The 24,465-nt window shown below is 36.1% G+C and overlaps 1 protein-coding gene across 1 annotated transcript in view; it reads left to right on the top strand.

The window, feature by feature from the left end:
* ADGRA3 (adhesion G protein-coupled receptor A3) overlaps positions 1 to 23,978 on the top strand; it is a 55,279-nt gene extending 31,301 nt beyond the window's left edge. Inside the window, exons 9-19 of the mRNA XM_005517801.2 lie at positions 3,187 to 3,388; positions 6,547 to 6,696; positions 9,109 to 9,270; positions 9,546 to 9,749; positions 10,833 to 11,046; positions 11,194 to 11,402; positions 15,857 to 15,981; positions 16,517 to 16,640; positions 18,211 to 18,356; positions 20,468 to 20,563; positions 20,751 to 23,978. Of these exons, the coding sequence (XP_005517858.2) occupies positions 3,187 to 3,388; positions 6,547 to 6,696; positions 9,109 to 9,270; positions 9,546 to 9,749; positions 10,833 to 11,046; positions 11,194 to 11,402; positions 15,857 to 15,981; positions 16,517 to 16,640; positions 18,211 to 18,356; positions 20,468 to 20,563; positions 20,751 to 21,993 (2,875 nt within the window). The 3' untranslated portion in view covers positions 21,994 to 23,978. The remainder of the gene's footprint in view (positions 1 to 3,186; positions 3,389 to 6,546; positions 6,697 to 9,108; positions 9,271 to 9,545; positions 9,750 to 10,832; positions 11,047 to 11,193; positions 11,403 to 15,856; positions 15,982 to 16,516; positions 16,641 to 18,210; positions 18,357 to 20,467; positions 20,564 to 20,750) is intronic.
* The last annotated feature ends 487 nt before the right edge of the window (positions 23,979 to 24,465 follow it).

Below are 24,465 nucleotides of genomic sequence, written 5' to 3'. Positions count from 1 at the left end.
TAGCACTAGATGTGAATAGTGAGAAAAAGAACAGCATGTGCCATATTTCAGTAAAAATATTTGTCTTGGAGGTTGTATCATAAAACCTCTGTCAGGACCACAGAATTTAAATTATTCCTAGGCCATGTGACACTCAGTCTGTAAGATGATACATTCAGTGAAAACTGAGCTGACCACACTTTTACTGAAAATGCTTTGGAAAAATACAACTTTTAGAAAACTGTAGCGACAGAGACAAATGCCCCTTTTGAAGTGGCATCTTTGATGTGGAAACTTAATATAAAAATTTCAGCATTGATAAAGGGTTTTGGAAGTTATGTTTTGGTACTCCAGTGGCAGTGTTTCTGGCAACCTGACTGCATTCTAGACGTGGAGGTTTGAGTGTATTATGCAAGGTATTTGTGGGCCTGCATGTCTTCTAACAGCGGTGCCAGCTGATGTATTAGTTGTCCTCATCTGCCTGTTTTCTTTTTGGCTTTGTTCTCTGAAGGCTTATTATAAATACATAAGAATTGGGAGAACAGAAGTATTTCATCTTTGTAATTGTTTTTCCAGTCTGTGTTGAATCAGATTTTATTTCAATTTGTCCTTACTGACATTTCAGAGAGCTGGATAAGTGTACGTGTATTGTATCCTGCTGTCCCTCCCTCCCTTCCCAGCAGATGCATATCTTGCTTTCTTCATGATCAGAGTTGGCCAGACATGATCCAGTCTGATGTTTTGTTAGTTTGCTGAGGTGCATATAACATTGCATTAAGGTTACTACTGGAATTGTGGCAATTCACAATACTGTTGTAATTCTGAGGAAGATTTTTGTCCTTTCTTTTGCCTTCTTCTCTACATTTAAAAAGATGTTAAAATCCTTGTTACCATTGCAGAATCTGTGCCTGTTCTTTTAATTAATTTATATACTCTAAAATACCTCAATATGATTTCAGGCATTTAAAATCCGTGCTAATTATTTTTAAATTTTTTCCTCTTTATTTTAACTACCTCCATTGTCACCAAATGTGGTATAAGTTTTCCCTTCTGGTATTGGTTGATGGTGACACTTCTCTTAATTACTTGAAGTGGCTGCTGTGGCTCTGAGTGTATGTGAATGAATAATTGCTGGGCTGGATGAAGCTTTGGATATTTATTTATTTATTTATATGGATATATATTTATTATTATTTTATTTGGATACCCAAATAATTTTCTGTCTCTTCTAGTAATCAAGTACTCTAGTGATGGTCATAATAGTAAGTTGCCATTTCTTAATGAAATTATGGCATTACAGATTTGGAGAACAGATCTGTAATGTCAAAGCTGTTACAAAAGGTAGTTGAATTTAAGTCCTTGTTTCCTAGTGTAGTTTGTTGTATTTATCATTTAGTCTTTTCCATTAGTTCCCTTACTGACTTAGAATTCTTTTATGGTTGTCTCAATACTGGCATGCCACCAGCAGTTATCTTTTTGTTAGTCCTTACCCCCCAAACTTAAGTAATGGTCAAAATGGCCTGAACTAAGTGTCTTTCTTCCATTACTAAACATGTTACAATGGTTCTGTTGGAACTAATTAAGAATAAATGGGAATTTAAGATAAAGAAGATTTTCAGTATACCCTAAAAGGTATCTTTTATCACTTAATACAATTGAGAATTGTAGACTTTTGCCTTAGTCCATCCCTAGAGTTAATTATCTTCTCTCAAGAAGAACTGTGATAAATTCTAGCATCTTCAGTAAGAGGAGTTACTTAACTGATGAGTAAGGAGGGAAAATGGCGCCAACTTCTTCTGTTTCTTTGTGTTGGCAATATTACTTAAAAATTTAATTTCCTGGAAATGGAACATCCTTCAAGGTGTTTATTTCATCTTCCTGCAAACAGAGAAATTTTTTTTTTTCCAAGTATCAATATATTCTTAACATTTCTTAATTCAGTAGTGAATAAACATCCATTTGCCAAAATGCAGTCCAGTTATAAAAGCAAACTTTAAATCACAGTGTAATCCACCAAAATGTTTTGTATGACCAGTTCCAGTTTTTGGGCTCAACTGCTCTGTACAAGGCCCTTTGAAATACCTAAAATTTAGAAAAACTGTTAGCTATTAAGACTTCTTAAGGAGCTTGACATAATGAGGCAACAGAAAGCCTGGGATGATCCAGAGAAACTCATTTTCTCTCAGTTTTAGTTAAACCTTACATGTTGGATTGTAAAATTTGAGATACTGAGCATTCTGCAGTTTAGGTATGTATTTTTTTTAATTCTAAAATTTAAGAATTTGTGTCTGAATGATAAAACAGTGCTTATGCATATAAGCTTATGCATATAACAGGGTAGAGAGCCAGAAGCAGGAGCAGGCAGACTGACTGCCATTCCTTGTCTTTGTCTCTTCTGTCTGCTCAGCGTTGCATCTTAATTCAGGCATGGTTTCCTTCTATTCTTATTTTTTTCTTTGGGTCAGTTCTGCTCTAATGAATGATCAGTGCTTTAAACATGTATTGCAGTTTATTTTCTGTGGGTTTTTTGTTGTTATCCAAGTTTGTTTGTACAGATAAAATATGCGGTAAAATTAGAGGACAAAGTGGAGAGAACATAAGGAGTTTTCTTAAGAGCATAGTTTCACATACCTTGAGTGAAAGGAATTATTTCCTCCTTTCTTGGCATTATGAACAAATTTTTTCCCATTAATTTCTATTTGGTATTTTGTTTGCAAAACCAGTCAGAGTGGTTGTACTACTGCTACTACTGTTCCTTGAATACTGCAGATGTAGTCTTCTGTTCATATCTGCAGTTTGGTAGGAGTATGAATGCAGTTTTATGCATGTGTAGAGGACAAGTAGAAAGCTAATATTAAGTTGTTTTTATAGTGTTAACCGGGAATTTTTCATGAAGCAGCCAAGATTTTTTTATCAAAAAATTGTGATCTATTTTTAGTTGTTTTATAAGCACCTTCTTCCCTCCACCTGAAACCTCATGAAGGAATTCAAAAAAAGCATGCTAGCATTAGAACTCATTTTGTTAATAGACACAAATATGAACAGCTTGAAAATACTGAAGATGAGCCAAGGTGGCCTTTTAAATAGTTTAGAGATGCTTAGTTTTGAGTGTCTCTTTATTTCATGTTGTAGTGCTTAATCCTTTTATTTACTTGTCATGTAAATTTGTCTAAATGTGAGGGGTTTCTTTTCCTTTTGACTCCCCAGGTGGCCCAGAACATTGGCAGGCATCACAGCATACCTGCTGTGTACACGTTATTCTGCTGGCAGTGGGATATATCCTGGCAACTCACAAGATGAGAGAAGAGCCTGGCGCAGATGCGACAGGGGAGGGTACTGGGCAGACGAGGACTACTCCAGGTGCCAGTATGCAAATGATGTGACTCGAGTTCTTTATATGTTCAATCAGGTAATTTGTGCATTTCTGTAAAACCAGAATTCAAATTAGATGAAAATCTAATCTATTCAAATTATGAAAATCTAAAAACTCAGAAAACACTTCATCTTCTTTAAGTGGGAAGTAATGATGGTCTAGATAGGTTGTGATGGACACACGCCTCTGAGTACAATACTGAAACTTGTAGGTTTAGGTTAAAAGCTTGGTTTAGTATCTGTTTTGAGTGCCCATAGATTGAAAGTACAAGGAAAATTTTATTCTTTGTACTTATCTAAAGCATAAGAGAATGGCTTGTCATGATTATTTTTGTCAATTGGATGCCCTGTTCTGCCCACATGCTATAAAGAATCAAGGTAGGTTTAATCTGTAATGGTGACCAGCTCTTTTTGTTATAGTAGTAGAGAATAGTCAAACTCTGGTCTGCCTTTATAGCTGTAAACTTTTGATAGATTTGGTGTGATTGATAAGAGTTAACTAGTGAAAATAGTATTAACTAGGCTTCTTTATCTAGTAGCACTTACCAGGATCCAAGAGAGTATTCTAGAATTTAAATTGTAGGTATGAAGCAAAATTTTTCAGCTCCAAGTTCCTTTTGAGGTTTATGACTAGTTTGTACACACTTCCACAAATGCTGTTGTGCAGGGATGTACCCAACCTTGTCTGTATAGGTGCTGTGCTGGAAATTACTCCATAAAGCTTTGAACTCCTGGTTTAAACTTGTTTTCCAACTTGTGCAGTCAGACCAGTAGTATGGATGCAACAGGTAAAACCATGGAAATATGAGATTGTTACGGTGTGGTGTTTTGGAGTTTGTTTGGTGGTTGGTTTTTCATTTGTTTTTTAATAATAATTCTTGGTCACTGGAGTTGATGATGTTGGTAGCACCACTTACATTTAACATGGGGCCGTGTGGTGCTTGTCTGAGCCCAGTGTAGGATTTCTACATGTTGTGTGGGTTTAGAGTGTTCCAGTTCATGTCACATTCTTTTAGGGAAAAATTCACACTACCTATCTGAAAGCACCTCAGCCCCCAACTGGGACAATCGGATCTAAACTGGTATTTTCCCCTTGGGATATCTTAGATTTATACACACAGTGAAATCTTAATGTTCAGTTGATTGGGCTAATTCCAGTTTAAGGCAAAAGATTTGTACTGCCTGTTGTGTAAGCTGGGCTGACTTGCTCCCTCTGTGTTCAGGTACTTCCTAATGCTGACATAGCTTTGGTTCTCCTGCTCTGGTCCCTGATGATCCCTGAGCTCTGGCCACCAAAGATGGCAGGGGTGAGAAGGAAAGGAAGGGAATGCCTGTTTTGGCCCAAGATAAACTTAGAGGGTGACATAACTATTCTGCTTTACTGCTTTATATTCCTAGCACTAGGGGTGCATTCCATGGCTTGGTCACATGAAACAGGTCTCAGAGCTCAAATGAAGAGTGTTCTTTCTTAATGACTGGTTAACAGGAGAGAAATCATGCTGGGGATGACTTCTTCCTTTTCTGGGACACAGAAAGGTTGAGTATTAGTTTAAACACAGCTCTGATGCTCCTGGTTTGCTTTTTTTCACACCTGGGAATTCACATTTTTCTTCAAGGCCTGTGACAACTAAATGTCATTCCTGTGTATGTACTGTAGCCCAGCTGCTCAAGAGCCTAGATGAATTAAGCTTCTTATAACTGCTTTTGGTTAGCCAACATTTTTCAGGTTGTGGAAATATGTTGCCAGCTTTGTGTTAGGAAGTTTAAAATGTAAGCATCAGATCGGTATCTTCACAAAAACAAAAGAATAGTGTGTGTGAGGTGTGTGAGGTAGATAACTTCTATTATCTACCCAAAAATAAATGTACACAGGTATTCTATGCTGAATTTTTTTTAAGGGAGAAGGGGAACATTTTTGGTGTGGGAGTTGTTTTACTTATGAAAGTTGCCTTCTTTTTATGTGTAGTAGGTCTGGAATTTTTAGCAGTATTCTGCACAGAAGTTTCTTGTCTCTGAGACTAATGTTAAATGTAATCATATTACAAGCATGTTTATAGCCTTTGAACAAAGGTAGTAGTTGAGCTGTTTCAAACATCAGAACTTTGCCAAACATTTTACATCAAGTAACGGTTCACATGTAAAATAAAATGAAACCTTTTTAACATTCTACAGGAGCATTCATATTCCACTGTTCTTGGATACACTGTTTGTGTACTGAACAGGTAGAGTTTTAAGTGAAGATAAATTAATGATTAAAGAAAAAGTTCAAAGAAATTATAGAGTGTCTGAATTTGAAAGTTGACTTTGTTCAGTATGTGTTATGACTTTGAACTTTTATTTGCACTTTAAATGCATGACTTTTAGCATATTGACAAAAAATTCCATTAGTTGCATTGAAATTTAGGAACAAGTGCTAAGACTAGCAAGGACAAATAATATGGTTGTGCTTATGTAGCACTTTTCGAATTCAGTAGGCTAGATATATCCATACCAAAAAACCAGAGAGAGAGAGAGAGAACCTCTCTAGTTTGGATTATCATGGATAAACAGCATCTGAACACGAGCTGATAACATTAGCACAGCTTTCCACTGTACTATGTAAAATTTCCCATTTTTGGTCCCTGCTGGCTCAGACATATTGATGTTGTTTATTATTTGTGATGAATTTTCCAGCATGGGGTTTGTTTCAGGAGTGAAATCATGACCTTTGTCATAGTGAGATCTGTCTTGGTTTTTTGTGTATGTATGCCATTCCAAATGTTTCCTGTAATTACAGAATTGAGAGTGAATGCTGTGGCAGTGGTGTGTTTGAATTGGTTTTGGCTTCTCTTGCTGTAAAATGCTATATTTAAAGAGCTTTGTGTTGCCATGGCTTGGCTTTGATGAAAATGAAAAGCAATTGACAGTACTGTTTTGGGGGGGGGGGTGTTCCTCCTATTTTTTTGGTGCAATACCTCTCTCCCTTCTAGGACAACAGCACAAAACCAAGTTGCTGACTGCCAGTACAAATGGTAGCTCTCTGGCTTGTAGGAAATGTTTTTGCTTACAGATAAGGTGGTGGTGGTGATCCTTAGCTACTCAAAACACTGTGATCCCTATGGGAATTGCTCTTGTCTTTGGATCAATGCAATTAATTGGTGAAGTGTTGTCTCTGTCTTGTTCTTTTTCAAATGCTCATGTTTGTTCTCTGTGTAGATGCCGCTCAACCTCACTAATGCAGTGGCAACAGCAAGACAGCTCTTGGCTTACACAGTTGAAGCAGCAAATTTTTCTGATAAAATGGATGTTATTTTTGTGGCTGAAATGATAGAAAAATTTGGAAGATTTGCAGAGAAATATAAAGAGGTAACTGGATAATTTGCCATCACTTTAAAGATAATCAAAGTGTTTGTCCTTAAGTATTCTGAGCAGTGAAATCTTCCCAACATTAGATGCAGGCACTGAGTTAGTGGATTATCAGATTCTATTCCATGTTTCTGTTTGTTTAGTAGGTCCCTGAAGTTGCTGACCCATGGTCACAGACTTTGCATTCGCGCTGAGATGATCCAGCATTCACTGGACCTGTAATGTGAGTAACACCTCTGGTCAGCACTGGAGCAGGGAGATAGGTACAGTAAGTCTGTTTTTATTTAATATGGAGTGGGTCACACAGGTTTTCATTGGTACGTTCTTACCTAAAACCACAAATAATGAAAGCCTCAGAGATCCTCTCAATAATGAATAAAACAAGACTTATCTTCTCCCCTTCCACCATGATAGACTGTCTTTATTCAATATTGAGCCATATCTCTAAGGTTTTCAGTACTCCACTGCCTTGCAGAATATAACATAAGACATTAAAACAAAATCTTAGAGAATGCTCATTGCTGGGGAGAAAAATGCAAGTAATTGAATAGTCCCACCAGTGGGTAGAAACTCTCTGTTTCACTGCTGAACAGAGGTTATATTGATCTCACTGTACAGTGCATGTTGGGAAGTTGAAGACCACACTGCCTTAAATTTAAACTCGTGCAAAAAACCAAAAAGCCAAATTTTCCCTGTCCACCCTCAGAAAACCGTAAATGCTGGTTCTACATCTTTTGCAGAATTCCTTAGAGGATTTTCATCTTAGACAATGAGATTTTTCCTCAATAGATTTGTTTTGAAGCCAGCCTGTGATTTGCTGGTATATTTGAGGAACATGAGTATAATTTTATGTAAAAATTTTAGTATCTATTAATAAGGCTTGATTTCTTATCAGGTTATTACTCTGCAAACTTACTCTTGATGCTGTTACTCATATTCATTCACACAATCTTTTTACTCATTCCCTAGTTTGTGGAAAAGTGGCTATTCTGAAAGATTAGTACAATAAATAATAAACAGGTTCATTTAATAGCTCTTTCATATCAGAAGCAACAAGACAAATGTTCAGAAAGTTCTTAGCAGATTGTCGTAAATTAGAACACAGCTGGAAAAGCTTGTTCATACCTCAATAAGTAGGAGAAGGAATAATGTGTAATATATTTTAAAAGTATGAAGCAACTTGAATTCTGCTAGTTAAGGATATTAACACTGCTGGTATATTCTAAAATCACCATTTGTTGATGTGTGAAATTTGTTGCCATTTCTCCAGTAGTAATAAGTCATGATAAGCACTTTCAATTAATTTAACTTGGTTGTTGAAGATTTAATGAAGAGACTACAGCCTGCAAATGCTACTTAAGGCTTTGTGTTAGTTAAGAATTTTTACTGATTGTAACTTCTGTTCCTAAGAGAGCCAGTTCTCAAAAGTATAAATACTTTTATATTCAAATTCTTGCCTTTATATTTTAAGATTAAAAAAAAAGAGCAAATGTTTTGTCCTTATTAGTAATATTCTGAAAAAAGTTTTGAAGCTTGTATAGTAAATAAAGGAGATACCTTCTTCACCCTGTCCTTTCTCTCTTCAAGCAGAAAATTCCAATCCTTAAATTTAGGTACTGTGAATTGCATTTTCGTTAATTCAACTAAAAATTATACTTACCTTTGCTTTTGGTCCAGTATTTGTCACTGTTCCTTAAATGTTGTGAAAATTCAGTGTAGGCCAATGTTGTCAATGTAGGTGCTCATTATTTTTGGTAGACTGGTCTAAATAATTAAGCTGCCTTTATAGTTTGTATTTGTTTTTCATACTGAAGGCAGGATAAAGACTGTGAACTTAAAACAGTGTAATTGATGGTTAGAAAGCAGCGCTGATACCTGTGGATATTTGCAGTCTCTCTCCTGTAAACCCATGACCTAAAAAAGGTTGTGCAAATTTGAAGTAGACAAGAAAGCAACAAAAAAAAGTTTGACTTGCTAAAAGGAAGCAAAACAGAAGGGTTGTGTGTTTTTTTTTGCCTGTTTTACTCTTTTCCTTTTATCTTCTATCATATATGCAAACTGTATTATAATTGATTTATAGTTTTAGTTTTCAAGTTGATTGCAAATAATTAAGTAGTTAGTACAGTAGAAAGTGGAGCATTGCACACTTTCCTTTTAATAAAATATTTATCATGGGTTTTTTCCTAATAAAATAAACAGGCACATTCTATTGGCATGACAGTTTTCTTCAGTGGGGGTAAATGTCCGAGTCAAAGTATTTCAGTATCTCAACATGAAGAGGTGATTAAAATAGGAGCAACCATTTTCCTTGTGCTTTTTGCACTACCAACTCACTTTATATTTTCTCATAATGACCCTACCTGCTGAATGCTTTCATACCTATAAAAGAGTCTTACTTCTCTCCCATGTTAGCTCGGCGACGTCATGGTGGACATAGCAAGTAATATTATGTTGGCTGATGAACGTGTTCTGTGGATGGCACAAAGGGAAGCCAAGGCTTGCACCAGAATTGTACAGTGTCTACAGAAAATTGCTATGTATCGGCTTGCAAATGGAGCTCAAGTTTATTCTACTGTAAGTATGAATTTATTTATTTATTTATAAGAGATTTTGCTCACTCTTGAATTTGAATAGCTTTTATTTTTCTTAATAGATGCTGGCATTATCTGAAACGCTTACTATTTCTGAAGGGAGTAGAGCAATACTCCGTAAAGATTTATACCTACCAGATAAACAGAGATGGTTTTCTGGATGTGTTGTTCTCTGAAGGCAGAGAATCCCTTTAAGATTATTTATTATCCTGTCTGTGGTGTGTAAAATGATTTCATGTTTGATTTTTGTTGTTACAGTATTCTCCAAATATTGCTCTTGAGGCCTATGTAATAAAGGCTGCTGGTTTCACTGGGATGACTTGCACAGTGTTTCAGAAAGTGGCTACATCAGACCGTACAGGACTCAGTGATTATGGGAGAAGAGACCCAGATGGAAATCTTGATAAACAATTAAGCTTTAAGTGCAACGTTTCAAATACACTCTCAAGCCTGGCTTTAAAGGTGGGATGCTCTTTATTTCCCTACTAACTTTCTAATAATATATATGAATAATTTGGCAAGCAAATTTATTGTTATTAATTTCTAAGGTTAAATTAGCATTTCTGTGTAATCCAAAATGACTGTGAGAATTAAAGTGATAAAGGATAATAAAGCTTGATTATAAAATAGTTCTTTTAATGGACACAACTTTTAATAAGTAGGTATGGTTTTCTTCATTGTAACTTTTTAAGTTGAAAGATCCTTTCAGACCTTTTCATAAGAATGGAAATTGAGACACTTCCTAGTTTGTAAGATCTTTATTTTTCTGCATTTTCACCTTCGTTATTTATTAAACCAGACATTATCAGTCTCCTTAAAAATGTGAAATACTCTGCTCAGAGTAATACTGTAATTAAGCATGAAATAGAAGATGGACCTGAGAGGTTAATTTTGTGTGTGCTTGTGCATACACACACACCCACACACCCATATATATATATATTACATCCATATGTGGGTGTGTACACAATGGAAACACTTCCTTATATTCCATTAAAGTATTTTTTCAATTATATTACCCAATTTACCAGTTTGTTTTTAGCACTTAATTTGCTTGAATGTTACTACAGGATGTATATTATAATTTATACTTCTGTAATTCCATGAAATTATATGCATGCTTCTCATTCAAGTATTATTTATATACAAGTAAAACCACCCTGTTTGCACACAGCATTTTGTTCTGAATGGTACTATTGCATAATTGCAGCATTTTTCTCTGCTTGTGTTGGTTGCTGCTTCTAGTTGCTAATAGTCTAATCTGGAAAAACTCTTGTAATACTTTACTGATACCAACTTTAACTTCAGTCTCTGTAACAAGTAAGGTAAATGCAGAATCAGAACTTTTTTTCTTTTAGAAAATTTTTTTAAGATTAAGCTATTTTGTCCTGGATTACTTGGAAACACTGCCACATAGGTTGCTCGCAATACATAGTCTGCTAATGCATTAATCTCTGACCCTGTACATATGGAGGAGTTGTTAATTTAATCTATGTAAAGAGCATAATTTTCTCTTTGCAACTTTAAAAATCTGTTTGTTTCTAGAACACAATTGTAGAGGCCTCTATCCAGTTGCCAGCTTCCCTTTTTACCCAGAAACAAAAAAGAGAAATCAGACCAGCAGATGAATCTGTCTACAAGCTTCAGCTTATTGCATTTCGCAATGGAAAGCTTTTCCCAGCAACAGGAAATTCAACAAATCTGGCTGACGATGGGAAACGCCGTACAGTTGTAACTCCTGTTATTCTTACCAAGATAGGTTTGTTTTTATTATTACTTTTTTATGGTATTTAGTAAACAGTTTTGACTCCCTTGTTTTGATCAGTGTGTATCCAGTAGAAGGTTTTAGCATCTAATGTGTTACATGATGAGAAATTTATGTGCAAATGCATTTCCTTTGTAACAGATGGATTAAACGTAGCCAGTCACCACGTTCCTATCAATGTGACACTGCGGCGGATTGCACATGGAGCAGATGCTGTTGCAGCTCAGTGGGACTTCGATCTCCTGAATGGACAAGGGGGATGGAAATCTGATGGATGTCGCATCCTTCTGTCTGATGAAAATATTACAACCATTCAGTGCTATTCCCTCAGCAACTATGCTGTTTTAATGGTATGACACTTATGAATTCAGTTTCTTTCTGGAACTTAAAAATGTTTCAAGATACAATTCTGGTTTTTTTCTTGTGTTAAGGAAAACAAGCACTCCCACACTCCATTTTACAGAAAACTAGACTAATAAATATATCTTTAGTTTTTGCTTTTGTTGGTGTGAATGTTGAGGTAACGTGAGGTTTAAGTGGAAATCTATCAAAGTATAATTAGTTAGGTAATAATTAATATACAACTGGATAAACTAGGAAAAAATATGAAAATATCAAAACAGTTAATAACTACGAAAAATATTTTTTAAATACTGCTGAAAAATAGTATCTAAAGTCTAGTCTAAGCATATTGATATCAATAAAATGGTTAACCAGTTCTGAAATATGGTGATAGAGGAGACACTTTCTTTTAGTTTCCTCAATTGGGAAACTGAATTTGTCTGTTCTCAGAACTCTTTTAATTTCAGATTCTGGCCAGGGAAGCTTCCCTTTTTATAGATTGTAACTGCTACCCTGCTTGTCAGTAATCCCTACAGATGCTAAATTATAAAATGTGATACATAAAAAGGGTGGGCTGGCAGTAAGCTGAGTGAAATATTACAAGGTTTAGGAAATACTGTTAAATGTAAATTTGGTATGGGTTTTGTGGCAGTTAATGTGTTCTGTGTGAAATTAAATATATATTTTTAAGTAATCTTACATGGAAGAAAGAGCACTTCTTTATGATGATTAGTGGATTGGAAGTTGATATTTTTCTTTAGCAACTCAGATTTTCAAAAATCTTCCTCTGAGAGAATGAAATAGTAATTACTAAGCTAAACTTAACATAAAATTGATTTACATGTCAAGCTTTTTAAGAAAGCTCAAAGAAAGCAACTTTTCACCTTTCAGGGTACTGTTTTAAATTACTTTAAACTTTTGCAATCAACTAAACTTCTACAAGTAGTGTTCCTTTCTTTGATATTTTTAAAATATATAATCCTTTCCTAAAATTTAACAGCATTTTTAAAAACAGAATTAAACTTCATCTGTATGTATAATATGCATGTTAAGAGAGATTGTGCTTTAAATTGGTCACATTTCTGTCACCTGGAGGAAGAAAAATGAAAAGCATGTTCAATCTGCTTCTGTAAAGACTATTTCTGAATTAATGCATGGTAAGATTGTATGAATAGCCTCTTGTGAATTATAGAGAGAACTGCTGACAATCAGAAATCAAGTTGGAAAAAGGGGCAGTTTTCTTCCTTTTCTGTCAGTAGCTCTTGTTGTATACTTGCTCAAAACTGGTATTCCTTAAATATTTAGTCACTTTCCAAAATGTTAGGCTGTAGAGACTGGAGAGGAGGGGCTAGGTGGAGTGGCACAGAGTAACGTCATCTGACAGATATTCTTTGCACACAGATAATACATTGCGGAAACTCTGGATGTCTAAGTGCTGCTAAATTAGGTTTTCATAATGCCTATCCATATATTAACCAGAAAAAACGTGAATAGCCTATTTCATTTCTGGCCTCCCATCATGTTGTGAAAGTCTGGGTTCTGGTCTCAGGCTCAGAGGAAGTTCTTTTTGGCTCTGTTTTAGAAGCTTGCTCTTTAATCCAGCAGTCATTAACATCAAATACATGAAACTGCAGTGACAGGAGGGACCTGAGCATGGTGGATCATCATCCTGCCTGGATGGTGAATGATTTAACCAGAGCTATTTTGCTCTATTTTAATCTACTTTAGTACCTATACAAGTAGAAGAAAGGAAATTGTAGTGTACTGACCTACTTCATACATTTCAGAACATAATGCAAAGTCATCTGATAAGGAAAGACATCACTGAGTGCCTGGTTTTCTGATCTAGTGATTTAGGCAGATGCAGTTGTAAAACTTCATATTTATTTGGAGATTATCTTCACCAACGTTTAATAATAGAAGAGATAAGAAGAAGGCTGAGCTGAAAACTCATTATTACAGGCTGAACAGAGGGAAAAAAGCCCAGCAATAGTGGTTGAGAAGAAACAAGAGTTCTGCTAATTAACTATAAACTCCCCAGTATTCTTAATGCCATCTTTACTGTTACTGTACTGTCATTCTTTTTTTTTTTTTACTTCATAATTATTTAGGATCAGTTTAGCTCAGAAATAACATTATTAGTTCCCCTTACTCTTTTTACTAGGTCTGATGAAAAATGTCAGTGCAATGGATAAAGAATCCCATTGATTTATTCCATTGGTTATTGGGTCAAGGCCCTGGCTATCTAGGCAAGGCATATATACTGAGTTGTAGTAAGATGTATAGATGTTTTAGAAGACCATTGTAAATCCTGTGTTTGTGTAGCTCTCCTTCTTTGACATTCACACGGATACATAAATGAGATCTTGTTACCTGACACCAGTCTGGAAGCAGCAACCAGAATTATCCTGTTGTTTCTGTTGCTGGTGTTCATGGGCCAGGTGTGACAAAACATTTGCTCATGCTTGTAACAGCAGTGAGTTCTCAGGGTTCCCCATCTGCATAACAACCAGGCCATGGGTAGTGTTGAAATCGGATGACACTGGCTGCCTGAGGCATAAATTCTTATCCTTTTACAGGTGCCAAAGAAAACCAAATAGATAAGAATCAAACTGACAATCTGATTAAATTAGTATGAAATGAGGTTGTTGAGTTAGTTAGGAATAACAAATTTATATGCTGATGAAAGAACAATTGAAGGTATGGTGAAGAGACTGTTGACTCTAATTTAATTGTAAGCCTCAATTCAAAAACTCTTTTCCTGTCCATAAAATCAGATTACTGATTTTAAGCTTAAAAATATCACTGCTTTTTCTCAAAACAGACTGAAACTTCCTCCCAGTCTTCTACTGTTCTTTCTTAATGCTAAGTTTTTTCTCCTTTTTCTCAGGACACTTTTGAACTTTGCCAACTCCAGAAGTTTAAGAGTGACTCACTGAGAATTATAGGGGAGAGACTTTCCTGTATCCTGTCCATTCAAAAAAAAATATTTTTAATATATTATTTTCACTAATCACAGTTAAGTAAATTTAATGTATTTTGTGCTGGGGACTACAGTTTCTTTTGAGTTGTCATGTCATGTCTGTGTCCCCTCCCCACTTCTGGAACTCCAGTAAATTGTAAATGCTTCCAAACAGAAGTATTTCTTCTTTTGAGTAAATGAAAATCCATTCTGGAGTGGACTGAGAAAATTTAATTGATGCTATAGAGCTGTTGAATTTTCTTAGAGTTATCAACTATCTATTCTGGTCACGCAGTAATCATAGAATAACAGTCTGGTAGGAACATCTAGCGCCATTTGGTCCAGTTAACCTGCTTAAAGTTTGACTGCCTTTAAAGTCAAATCTTACTGCTTCAGGCATATTCAGTCAAGCTTTGAGTATCTCCAGGGACACAGTCTCTCTGGGCAGTATGTGACCACTTGAGAATTCTTCTCCTGTATCTAATCAGAATTTTCTGTGTTGCTGATAATTCCGGTTTCCGTTCATTAGTGGATGGTTTAGGCCCAAGAAGAGTTAGAGAGTTTTACTTGGTCTTCTTTATACCATCCTAGTAGGTAGTCTAATATAATAATGAGATTTCTCCTCTCTTCCTTTTTTTCTTAAAAGACATCTTCTTCAGCCTCAGACACTGTATGCTTCATCCTGTTAATCATCCTGGTGATCTGTTAGACTTGCTCCACCCAGTATGTCAGTGTTCTTATGCTGGGGAGCCTCAAATTTCAAGTTCTGCAGGGTGATCTTCAGTGCTCAGCAGCAGGGAAGGGTCAGTTCACCCACTTGTATGAGTGCTCACATACCAAAGCGTGGCCTTGGGCTGCAGGTGACATTGCTGACTTGTGGTCGGCTTTTGTCTACCACTAACTCACGTTGTTTTGTAATCAGTCCAGTACCCAGCCTCTATGTACATGGGGTTATTGCATTCCAGATGCAGATCCTTTAACATTTTCCTTTCCTAAATTTCATGATATTTTATCAACCCATTTCTCTGTCTCACCATATCCCTCTGATTGTCCTCCAATCTGTTAATAAGTCCCCCCACTCTATAACGTCATGTAGACTTGCTGAGGGCACTTTCTGTGATGATCTTTGGGCTGTTAAAGAAGATAATCACAACTGAAACACACAGTTATTCCACATCTGTATATACAGATACTTTAAGATTAAGAAAATGGTGTTTCTATAGGCTGCTGACCTCTCTGTATCTTCAAGAATATATGAGGTTGAACTGTTCTATAAGAATTGTGACTGCATTTATAGAGGTCAGCCAGAAGAGCAGATAATTGCAGAAGAAACCCAGAAATAACAAATAAATAGTTGGTGAGTTTTTTCGGGAAAGGTGGGAAGAGAAGGAAGGCGTTTCATCTAGAAGGTGTTTGTTATTTCTTGTGTTTCCTTTGTCATTCCCTCACCCTCAAAAAATAGATACAGTGGATTAATGTTATTTTTGGTTTTGGTTTCAGGACTTGACTGGAGCTGAATTATATACACAGCCAGCTGATCTTCTGCATCCAGTAATTTATGCCACTGCCATGGTTTTGCTGATGTGCCTGTTGATGATCATGGTCAGTTACATATACCATCACAGGTAGGAGTCAAAATTACCAGACTAAGAAAATGAGTTTGATCATGCTTAGGACTACCTTTTCTATTTTATTACAGCATGATATAATAATATGCTTTCAGTGTTCTGTCCCTATAAAATTTGTTGATGCAAACTAAGTTACGCAAGTAGCTATTTCATCTTTTCTTGGGTGTGATAATTTAGCTCTCATAACTGTGTCTCTCCTTTAATTCTTCATTTTGCTTCATGATGAAGGAAGACACTCTAGAAAAATGGTAGAACTTAACAAACTGTTGAGTCTTTTACATTTCTGTTGATGTGAAAGCTTGAATCCTAAAATTTTTAAATCAGGCCCCAAATAGATGTATAAAGTTAGTAATGGGCAGTTGTTTTGAATTCTTGTGATAAAGTCTAGAGATCGTATTTGATTACAAAGTATGTGGTATTCAAACCATCATTAACAGGAATTATATGTCACTTATCACAAGCTTATCTTGCTAGTTTCTGAAAACAGTAATGTAGATATGTTTTAAATTTTCTGATTTGTTTCTTTTAACAGTGTGATCAGGATCAGTGTTAAAAGCTGGCATATGTTAGTCAACTTGAGCTTTCATATTTTCCTGACGTGTGTGGTGTTTATTGGAGGCATAACTCAGACCAGGAATGCCAGTATTTGCCAAGCGGTAAGTAAAACTGAATTACTGGTTCTGTAGTCCTATGTATGAATATGCCCCCCTTGCTTCCTACAGAACTCTAATGCTGCATAGGCATTCATCAAAATACAAAATTTAGAAAAAAAGATGTTTTGCTTTTAAGTTGTCTAGTCCAGCACCCCTGCAATAAAGACAGACATCTTCAACTAGATCAGATTGCTCAGAGCCCCATCCAATATTTCCAAATATTAACCTACAATATTTCCAGAGATCTACTGCCTCTCTGGGTAACCTGTTCCTCTGTTTTTGCCACCCTCACTGTAAAAAAGTAACGTTTTTACATCTAATATAAATCAACAGTCTTTCATTTTAATGTCATTTCTCCTATCACTACATGCCCTTGTAAAATGTGCAACAGGTTTTTTTTTCTGAAATGCTATCACAGAAAAATTTATTACTATGAAATAATTTTATAGGCCTCTATGTGGCCTTCACAGGCCATGAGAAATCTGATTTTCACAGGTATTAAAATACCTATATCCATTTGTTCAGTATAAACAAATGGGAGGGGAGAGAAGTGTTTCAAGCCCTCATGCTTTATAGAGACTCCTTTTTAATGATTTGCCCTTCTAAGATTTGACCACCTCAATTCAGTTGCAGTGCTTCAGTATAACAACAGTTACTGCTTTCAAAAAATGTCAGTGAAATTTTGTAATTTTTTTTTTTTTAGATTCAGTGATTAAAAAAATTTTCAAGTTCTTCACCATAATATTCCATAATGCTTTTTGTTTGAATTTACTGGAGTTATTAGGCTGACGGGTCAAAGTGCTGCAATAAAATATATCCCTGATCTTTCTCCTACATGTGCACACACATACACGAGACCTTTTTTCTTACCTTCCTGGAGGCAGAAATCCTCTAGAAGAAGCCTTGTGATACAGATAGGCTGTTTGAGAGTTGAGTGTTTTTACTGGTGACTGAAACTGGCAAAAATCCCACTTGTAGTCAGCTTGATAGGAACTAAAGTGTTGCCACTTCTGCCTGCATGTGCTGCCATGGCAGTGTTGGCTTGTAAGTAAAGCAGTACAGGATAAGGGGATTCCACTGTGATGCAGACTTTGCATTGATGTCTGGGCATGTTAAACATCTAATACAGTTTCTTTATCTTTGCATTATGGTAAAATTGCTGATGAGTGTTGGCTGTCTTTATATTGCCATCTGCCCCACACTTGTCACAGTATCATCTTCCCTTTCTTGTTTCAATTTGAATACTCTCTGTAACACAGGACATTTTAAATTAAGTCCGAAATAAAATACAGTTTCCTAAAGTGTATGATTGATATGTACACTTCTGAAATTTTTCCCCTGTTACTAAGTTTTCCATGCATGGGTTTGCATTACATATTTTTTTGTTTGTTTTAAACAATTATGACTTGACACTTAGAGTGGTCATATAAAATAAGAGGTTTTTTTTCTCTTGAATTGAGCTTTTGAAAATTTCAGCTTTGTGGTGAGTTGTGAGTTTTATGATTACTGTATTAACTCAGTAGAAAGGAAATACTTGGGGGTTAATTCCTTTTTTGTCTGTTTTTGTTTAAAGGTTGGGATAATTCTCCATTATTCCACTCTTGCAACGGTATTGTGGCTGGGAGTGACATCTCGTAATATTTACAAGCAGGTAACCAAAAAAGCAAAAAGGTGTCAAGATCCTGATGAGCCACCGCCTCCACCCAGGCCAATGTTGAGGTGAGTTGTTTCTTCCTGTAGGTTCTTATTTTCCAGGTTTATATTCTGACAAGAAAATGTAACAAGTCACTACCCTTGTGTTCTCTCCAGATCTGTGAAGTTCCTTTCAGATTTTGCTGTTCCTCCGCGTTATGTTAAGGACAATGAGCTGAAAGACTATTGGTCTTAGTGTTTTACAGATTGCTGATTTGTAAATTAAAAAAATGGTAGTGTTTCAACATCACCACTGAAGGTTTGATTAGGACTTTAGATAGCAACACAACCCATTAAATTGTCAGAAGAAAGAATGTGAAGAACTACTAACACAATTAACAAACACTGCAATTTAAATAAATAAAGTTAAATGTATTTTACAAAGATTGTTTACAAATTACTTGAAAAATAGGGTTGTCACTCATTATCTTATGAAAATAGTGTTCTTTGTGATGTGTTCCTCCTAGAAGTTTCATTTCTGAAATTCTGTAAATGAGACAAACTAATTGTCTGTTAAATTCAGACATGTGAAATGTTCTTACTAGAAAATACTGACGTACCTTGTTCATGTTGCCTCCTCAGCTTCTGGGAATTAATTAAAAACTGCTACGCTAAAATTCTCCACAAGGTGGCAGAAGTTGATTAACTTTGATTAGATTCAAGCAAATATTTGAAGAGCTTGATTTTGAAAGTACAGAGACTGCAGAAAAACAAATGCTTTTCTGATTATCTTCAAGTAACACTTTCAGTTCTAGATACAAGCATTTTTTTATCCTTTGTTATTAATTCTGAAGTTTCTGCTTTGAAAAACACTGCAGTAAAAGTACCAGCCTCACAGATTCAGTTCTGCACACACATGAGCATGACATTTCAGGTCTGAACACCTCATCTCTGACAGTGGCAGTAGTTCTGGAGACAAGTATCCAAGACAAGAATGAAGCAAACATGCTTTATATTTTTCAGACTTTCTCAGTATCCAGCTTCATGTGGGTCAGCAATTTCCTCAGTTAGATAGATGTGTGATATTTTTGTATGGAAAGGCCATAGAAGGATTTTTTTTTCAGTTGTCTTTTAAACTTAGATTCAAAATAAAACTACCCATAATGTAGTAACTGTAGTAATGTAGTAAGATTTGTTTTGTCTGGCCAGCTCCTGATTGCTGCATCAAGATACAGAATAAACCAATGTCAGAATATGATCTTTGTAGGATTCAGCAACTAAATAATAAATTCAGTGTATCTTGATTTCCAAGATCAAGATACACTGATCTTGTTAAATATGATTAAGAAAGTCATAATTTGTTTTAGACTGTTGTTTTGGGTCTCAAGTGAGACAAGAGTAATTTCTGGTGAATTATCAGAAATGTAGTGGAAAAGTCCAGGACCACCATAATAGATGTTGCCTGTTGATAAAAAACAAATGCTCACCCGCATGTCACAGTAAGAGTTTTCACTTTTGTGTTCTGATCTGAATTTGGACTGGATTCATATAAGCTGCAGGACTGAGTGCTGTTAATTTGAATTATTATCATAATTATTTATCTGCCACTAATGAATTCAATGTGAATTCTTAGAAATTGGAATGAAAAGTGAGATGCTCCAACAACATAGGCCCTTTTTCTTCTTGAAAGTGTACAGTTTTCATTAATACCACCACAGGGAAGCAGGAAGTATATACTATAAAATAACAGTCTATTAAAAATGACAAAATAAACCAACATGCCATCTGCTGAACCCCCTGCATCCAAAAAATTTTCAAGTAACACTGTATATAATATTAGGCAAGTTGATCTCCGGAATGTGGGACATACCACTTAGTGTTTTCATTCTAATCCCTTATTCTTTTCGAGCAGGTTACAACTTCTGACTGAGAGCTTTTGCTTCTTCCTTCTAACACTGTATCCTTTTGTTCATTGTCTGTGAGTGGGAGGTGCAAGTGAGCAGCTTTGAGAGAGAGGCAGCTTAGAAGAAGACTTAGAAAATAATTGATACTGCCAAAGCCCAAACCTGATTCACCCTGTTTAGTTTCATAAAGAATTTGTGTTTCCCGAATCCTGGAAAGCTATAATTTCCCTCATGGTGACTGAAAAAAATCCATTGCACTTAAGCTGCTGCTGATAAATTGGTTTTACTTTTCAGGTTCTACCTTATTGGTGGAGGGATCCCTATCATCGTTTGCGGAATAACAGCTGCAGCAAACATCCGAAATTATGGCAGCAGACCTAATGCACCTTAGTAAGTACCCTATAAGTGAGAGCTCTGTCATAGGATTTCTTAGGCTTGCTTTTCTCTGAATACTTGTTGCAATTAATTCTGGTTCTTCCAGAAAATGTAGCACAGACAAGATCATTTCAGTGAATTGAAAAAGCATAAATGACTTGTGCGAGATGTTAATTTATTCTTCGGTTTGTTTCTTTTGCAGTTGCTGGATGGCTTGGGAACCTAGCTTAGGAGCATTTTTTGGACCTGCTAGTTTTATAATTTTCATAAACTGCATGTATTTTCTTAGCATATTCATACAACTAAAGCGTCACCCGGAACGCAAATATGAGCTGAAGGAGCCCATGGAGGAGCAGCAGCGTCTGGCCACCAACGAACACGGAGAACTGGCCCATCAGGATTCACTGTCAGTGTCCCTGGTGTCCACGTCTGCTTTGGAGAACGAGCACAGTTTTCCAGCACAGCTTCTGGGAGTGGGCCTTACTTTGGTTTTGTATGTTACGCTGTGGATCTTTGGAGCTCTGTCCGTCTCCCTGTATTATCCTATGGACCTGATCTTCAGCTGTTTTTTTGGGGCAACATGTTTAAGCCTCAGTGCCTTTCTCATGGTGCACCACTGCGTTAACAGGGAAGATGTCAGGCATGCTTGGATAACAACTTGCTGCCCAGGAAGGAGTACGTATTCAGTGCAAGTAAACGTGCCGCCCTCCAGTTCCAGTGGAACCAACGGAGAGGCCCCAAAATGCACCAACAGTAGTGCAGAATCCTCATGCACAAATAAAAGTGCCTCAAGCCTAAAAAATTCATCTCAAGGTTGTAAACTAACTAACTTACAAGCTGCAGCAGCTCAGTGCCACCCTACTTCTCTGCCATTGAACACAGGTCCTCAACTTGATAACAGCCTGACAGAACATTCAGTAGATAATGATATCAAAATGCATGTAGCTCCGTTAGAGGTGCAGTTTCGGACAAACGGACACCCAAGCCGGCACCATAAGAACAGGAGCAAGGGCCATCGTGCCAGCAGGCTTGCCGTGCTCAGGGAATATGCTTATGACGTTCCCACGAGTGTGGAAGGAAGTGTGCAAAATGGCTTACCCAAAACTCGCCAGAGCAACAGCGAGGGGCACTCGAGGAGCCGAAGAGCCTATCTGGCATACAGAGAACGTCAGTATAACCAGTCCCAGCAAGACAGCAGTGATGCTTGCAGTACACTTCCAAAAACTAGCAGAAATATAGAGAAAACAATAGCTACCAACAACAAAAAAGATATTCTAAGGAAGCCAATAGCGGCCGAACTTGAAAACCAACAAAAATCTTACGGCTTAAATTTAGCTATCCAGAATGGACCAATTAAAAGCAGTGGACAGGATGGACCTTTGCTCACTGCAGACAGTACTGGTAATATTAGAACTGGGTTATGGAAACACGAAACTACTGTGTAGCATTCTTTGTGGGATGAATCCATATAAACTGTGATTACACATTCCTTAAAGCTATTAACACTTCAAGACTGTTTACAAACTGTAGGTACTTTATGCAGGGAGGGAACAAAGATAATATGCCAAGCAAAAAATTCTATGCATTATTACCTTTGCTGTTCTTACAAAGATGAACTCTTGCTTGGTATTCTGTGAAATTTTTTTTGAAGTGTCATTCTTGAGAGATGCAGAACACAACTTTGTACATTTTTTTATCTGTAACCCTGCAGATGTGTCCACAACACATTTCAAATTTGTATTTAAATGTATAATAAATAGTATTTTCCCCAGCAGCTCAAAGTTGTACTTATTTGTTGGGTTTTTAAAATAATACTGCGCTGAATGTTGTATTGATTTTTCTGTTTCTTTATCTGGAACTTAGGAGCTTCCATTACTAAAGAAACTACTGAAGTTATAGATTTCTACACTTAAATTGTTGATGCCTCAGTGTAAACAAGATCATATTTTGTATCATCCTGCTTCTGTGACCAATTTGAAGTTGTAGTTGCAGAGTGGTGCAACCACTCTGATGCAAATAGAGATACAGCCTCAAGGTTGGACCTGTTTCCAGTGCTTATACCCATTTTGCTAAAGTTGTGTTTATTAAATAGGAAAAAGTGCTTCTGTATAATCTAGTTAGGATACCATAACTCAGCCTTTAAGCAACAAATGGAATTGGATTGTATATGCTTGGTTAGTTGGTTACCCACTTCAGACTTTCCACTTCTGGGTCTTTTAGTTAAGAGTATTTGCATTACAATACAGATCTAACATTTCCCATACTCAAATATTTTGTTAAATAACTTATAAACTTGTTCAGATATGTTTAATTACTGATTGCCAGATTTACTGCAGCATCTAAGTAGTCTGTTTGATAGTGTGAATTAATCTTGGATGGACTTTACAAACCTCTGCAATAGGACAGTGTTGTTATAGTTTGGGTTCTATTTTTACTTCTTGTGGGTAGTTACCATTTAAGAATTCTTTCAGGAACATTTTGACAAGTGTATGACTCAGTTTTGATTGCTATTCTATTTTCCTGGTTTCAGGAGAGGTAACTTTTAGCTTGTATCTAGGCTAACAGCTATAAGGATAGACACTCAGAAAAAAGGAGCTTATGGGTATTACCAAAGAAAACAATTTAAATATACAAGTATATATCAAATACCTGTTTTAAATCTATTTGATAACATATCTGCACATCTTAGACAACTGACTACTTTGTAATGGCTCTTTGTGAGTTTTTATTCAGTGCAGGAGTGTTTCTTTTGGTGGCCAAAATGCAGTTTTGGATCTAGAAGTCAAAACCAGCAACTTGATCCTATTGCGTTCCAAATGCTGCAAGTCATGAAAACTGAACTGCAGACAGTAAGGGCATGTGTCAGGAGAAACAATCATCTCTTGAGACAAATTTGTATATTACACAGCTAGGAACAATTCATACATAGTCTGTAGCTCAAACTGAGATACTCATATTTAATCAGGTGTTGATACTGTGCTTTTTTTTATAGTAACAAATGTATGTACTCATGCAAATAATTTAAGCCTACTTTTTATCTTTAAAGTTATAGTGCTGGAAAAATGTAGTCCGAGTAGAATATGGAAAAATGTCAAAACAGTCCATAGATTATTTATTATCTGAACAAGGTATGATAGGGACTTGGGGTAGGATCAGTTATCCTTTAGAGCCTGCTTGCCCATTGCTTTTAGCACTTGCCCCCTTTTCTAAGATTTGCTTGGATCCAAACATCAGTTTAGTATATCTTGAAACCCACCTTTAAAATTAATTCCGTGTGTAATACTTCTGCATAGCTTGATTGTTTTCCCTGTTTTGATGTGATAAAAAATAAGCTTTTCTTGTAGCACCTAATAAACTCTGACTAGCCTTAGTACAGATGGGGTCCTTAATGTAAAATATTTCTTAAATCATCGCTTTAATAAACTCTAATAAACATGCTTAGTTCACTCACTGCTATATATATAGCTACATTTGCTTTTTGGCCAACAAGTGCTTTGGCTCACATGATAAATTAAGACATTGTGTTCTGATACAGTCTTGACAAACACAGTGATACTCTCATCTGCTGCATTTTTCATGAAGAATCTTAAATTGAAAGAATTTCTGTAACTGAACCGTGGAAGGCAGGTTATTAGACTCTGTAAAAGGGGTGATATTGAATAAAGTATCTTATTAAGAAAGTTAGAAACAGAAAGTCTTCAGGCTTTTTCATATTTTCCTTCCTAATAGCGTAAAGCAAGCTTATTTTCAGAATTGTAATTAAACTTCGCGTGAAAAACTACTTAAACCATTCCAAGAAAACCCCTAAAGCAAAACCACAAAAAGCTTATTTTGGCCTTCTGTGGATCAATGAGAGAGTAGCAACAATCATGAATCAGATATATAAAGGAAAGTAGATAACAAAAAGTGGGGGCAGT

Source organism: Pseudopodoces humilis, chromosome 6 (genome assembly GCF_049639895.1).
Source record: "Pseudopodoces humilis isolate 2021_Gansu_Grassland_sample_001 chromosome 6, ASM4963989v1, whole genome shotgun sequence".
Classification (NCBI taxonomy): Eukaryota; Metazoa; Chordata; class Aves; order Passeriformes; family Paridae; genus Pseudopodoces; species Pseudopodoces humilis.
This window is presented reverse-complemented; position numbering and strand designations above follow the sequence as displayed.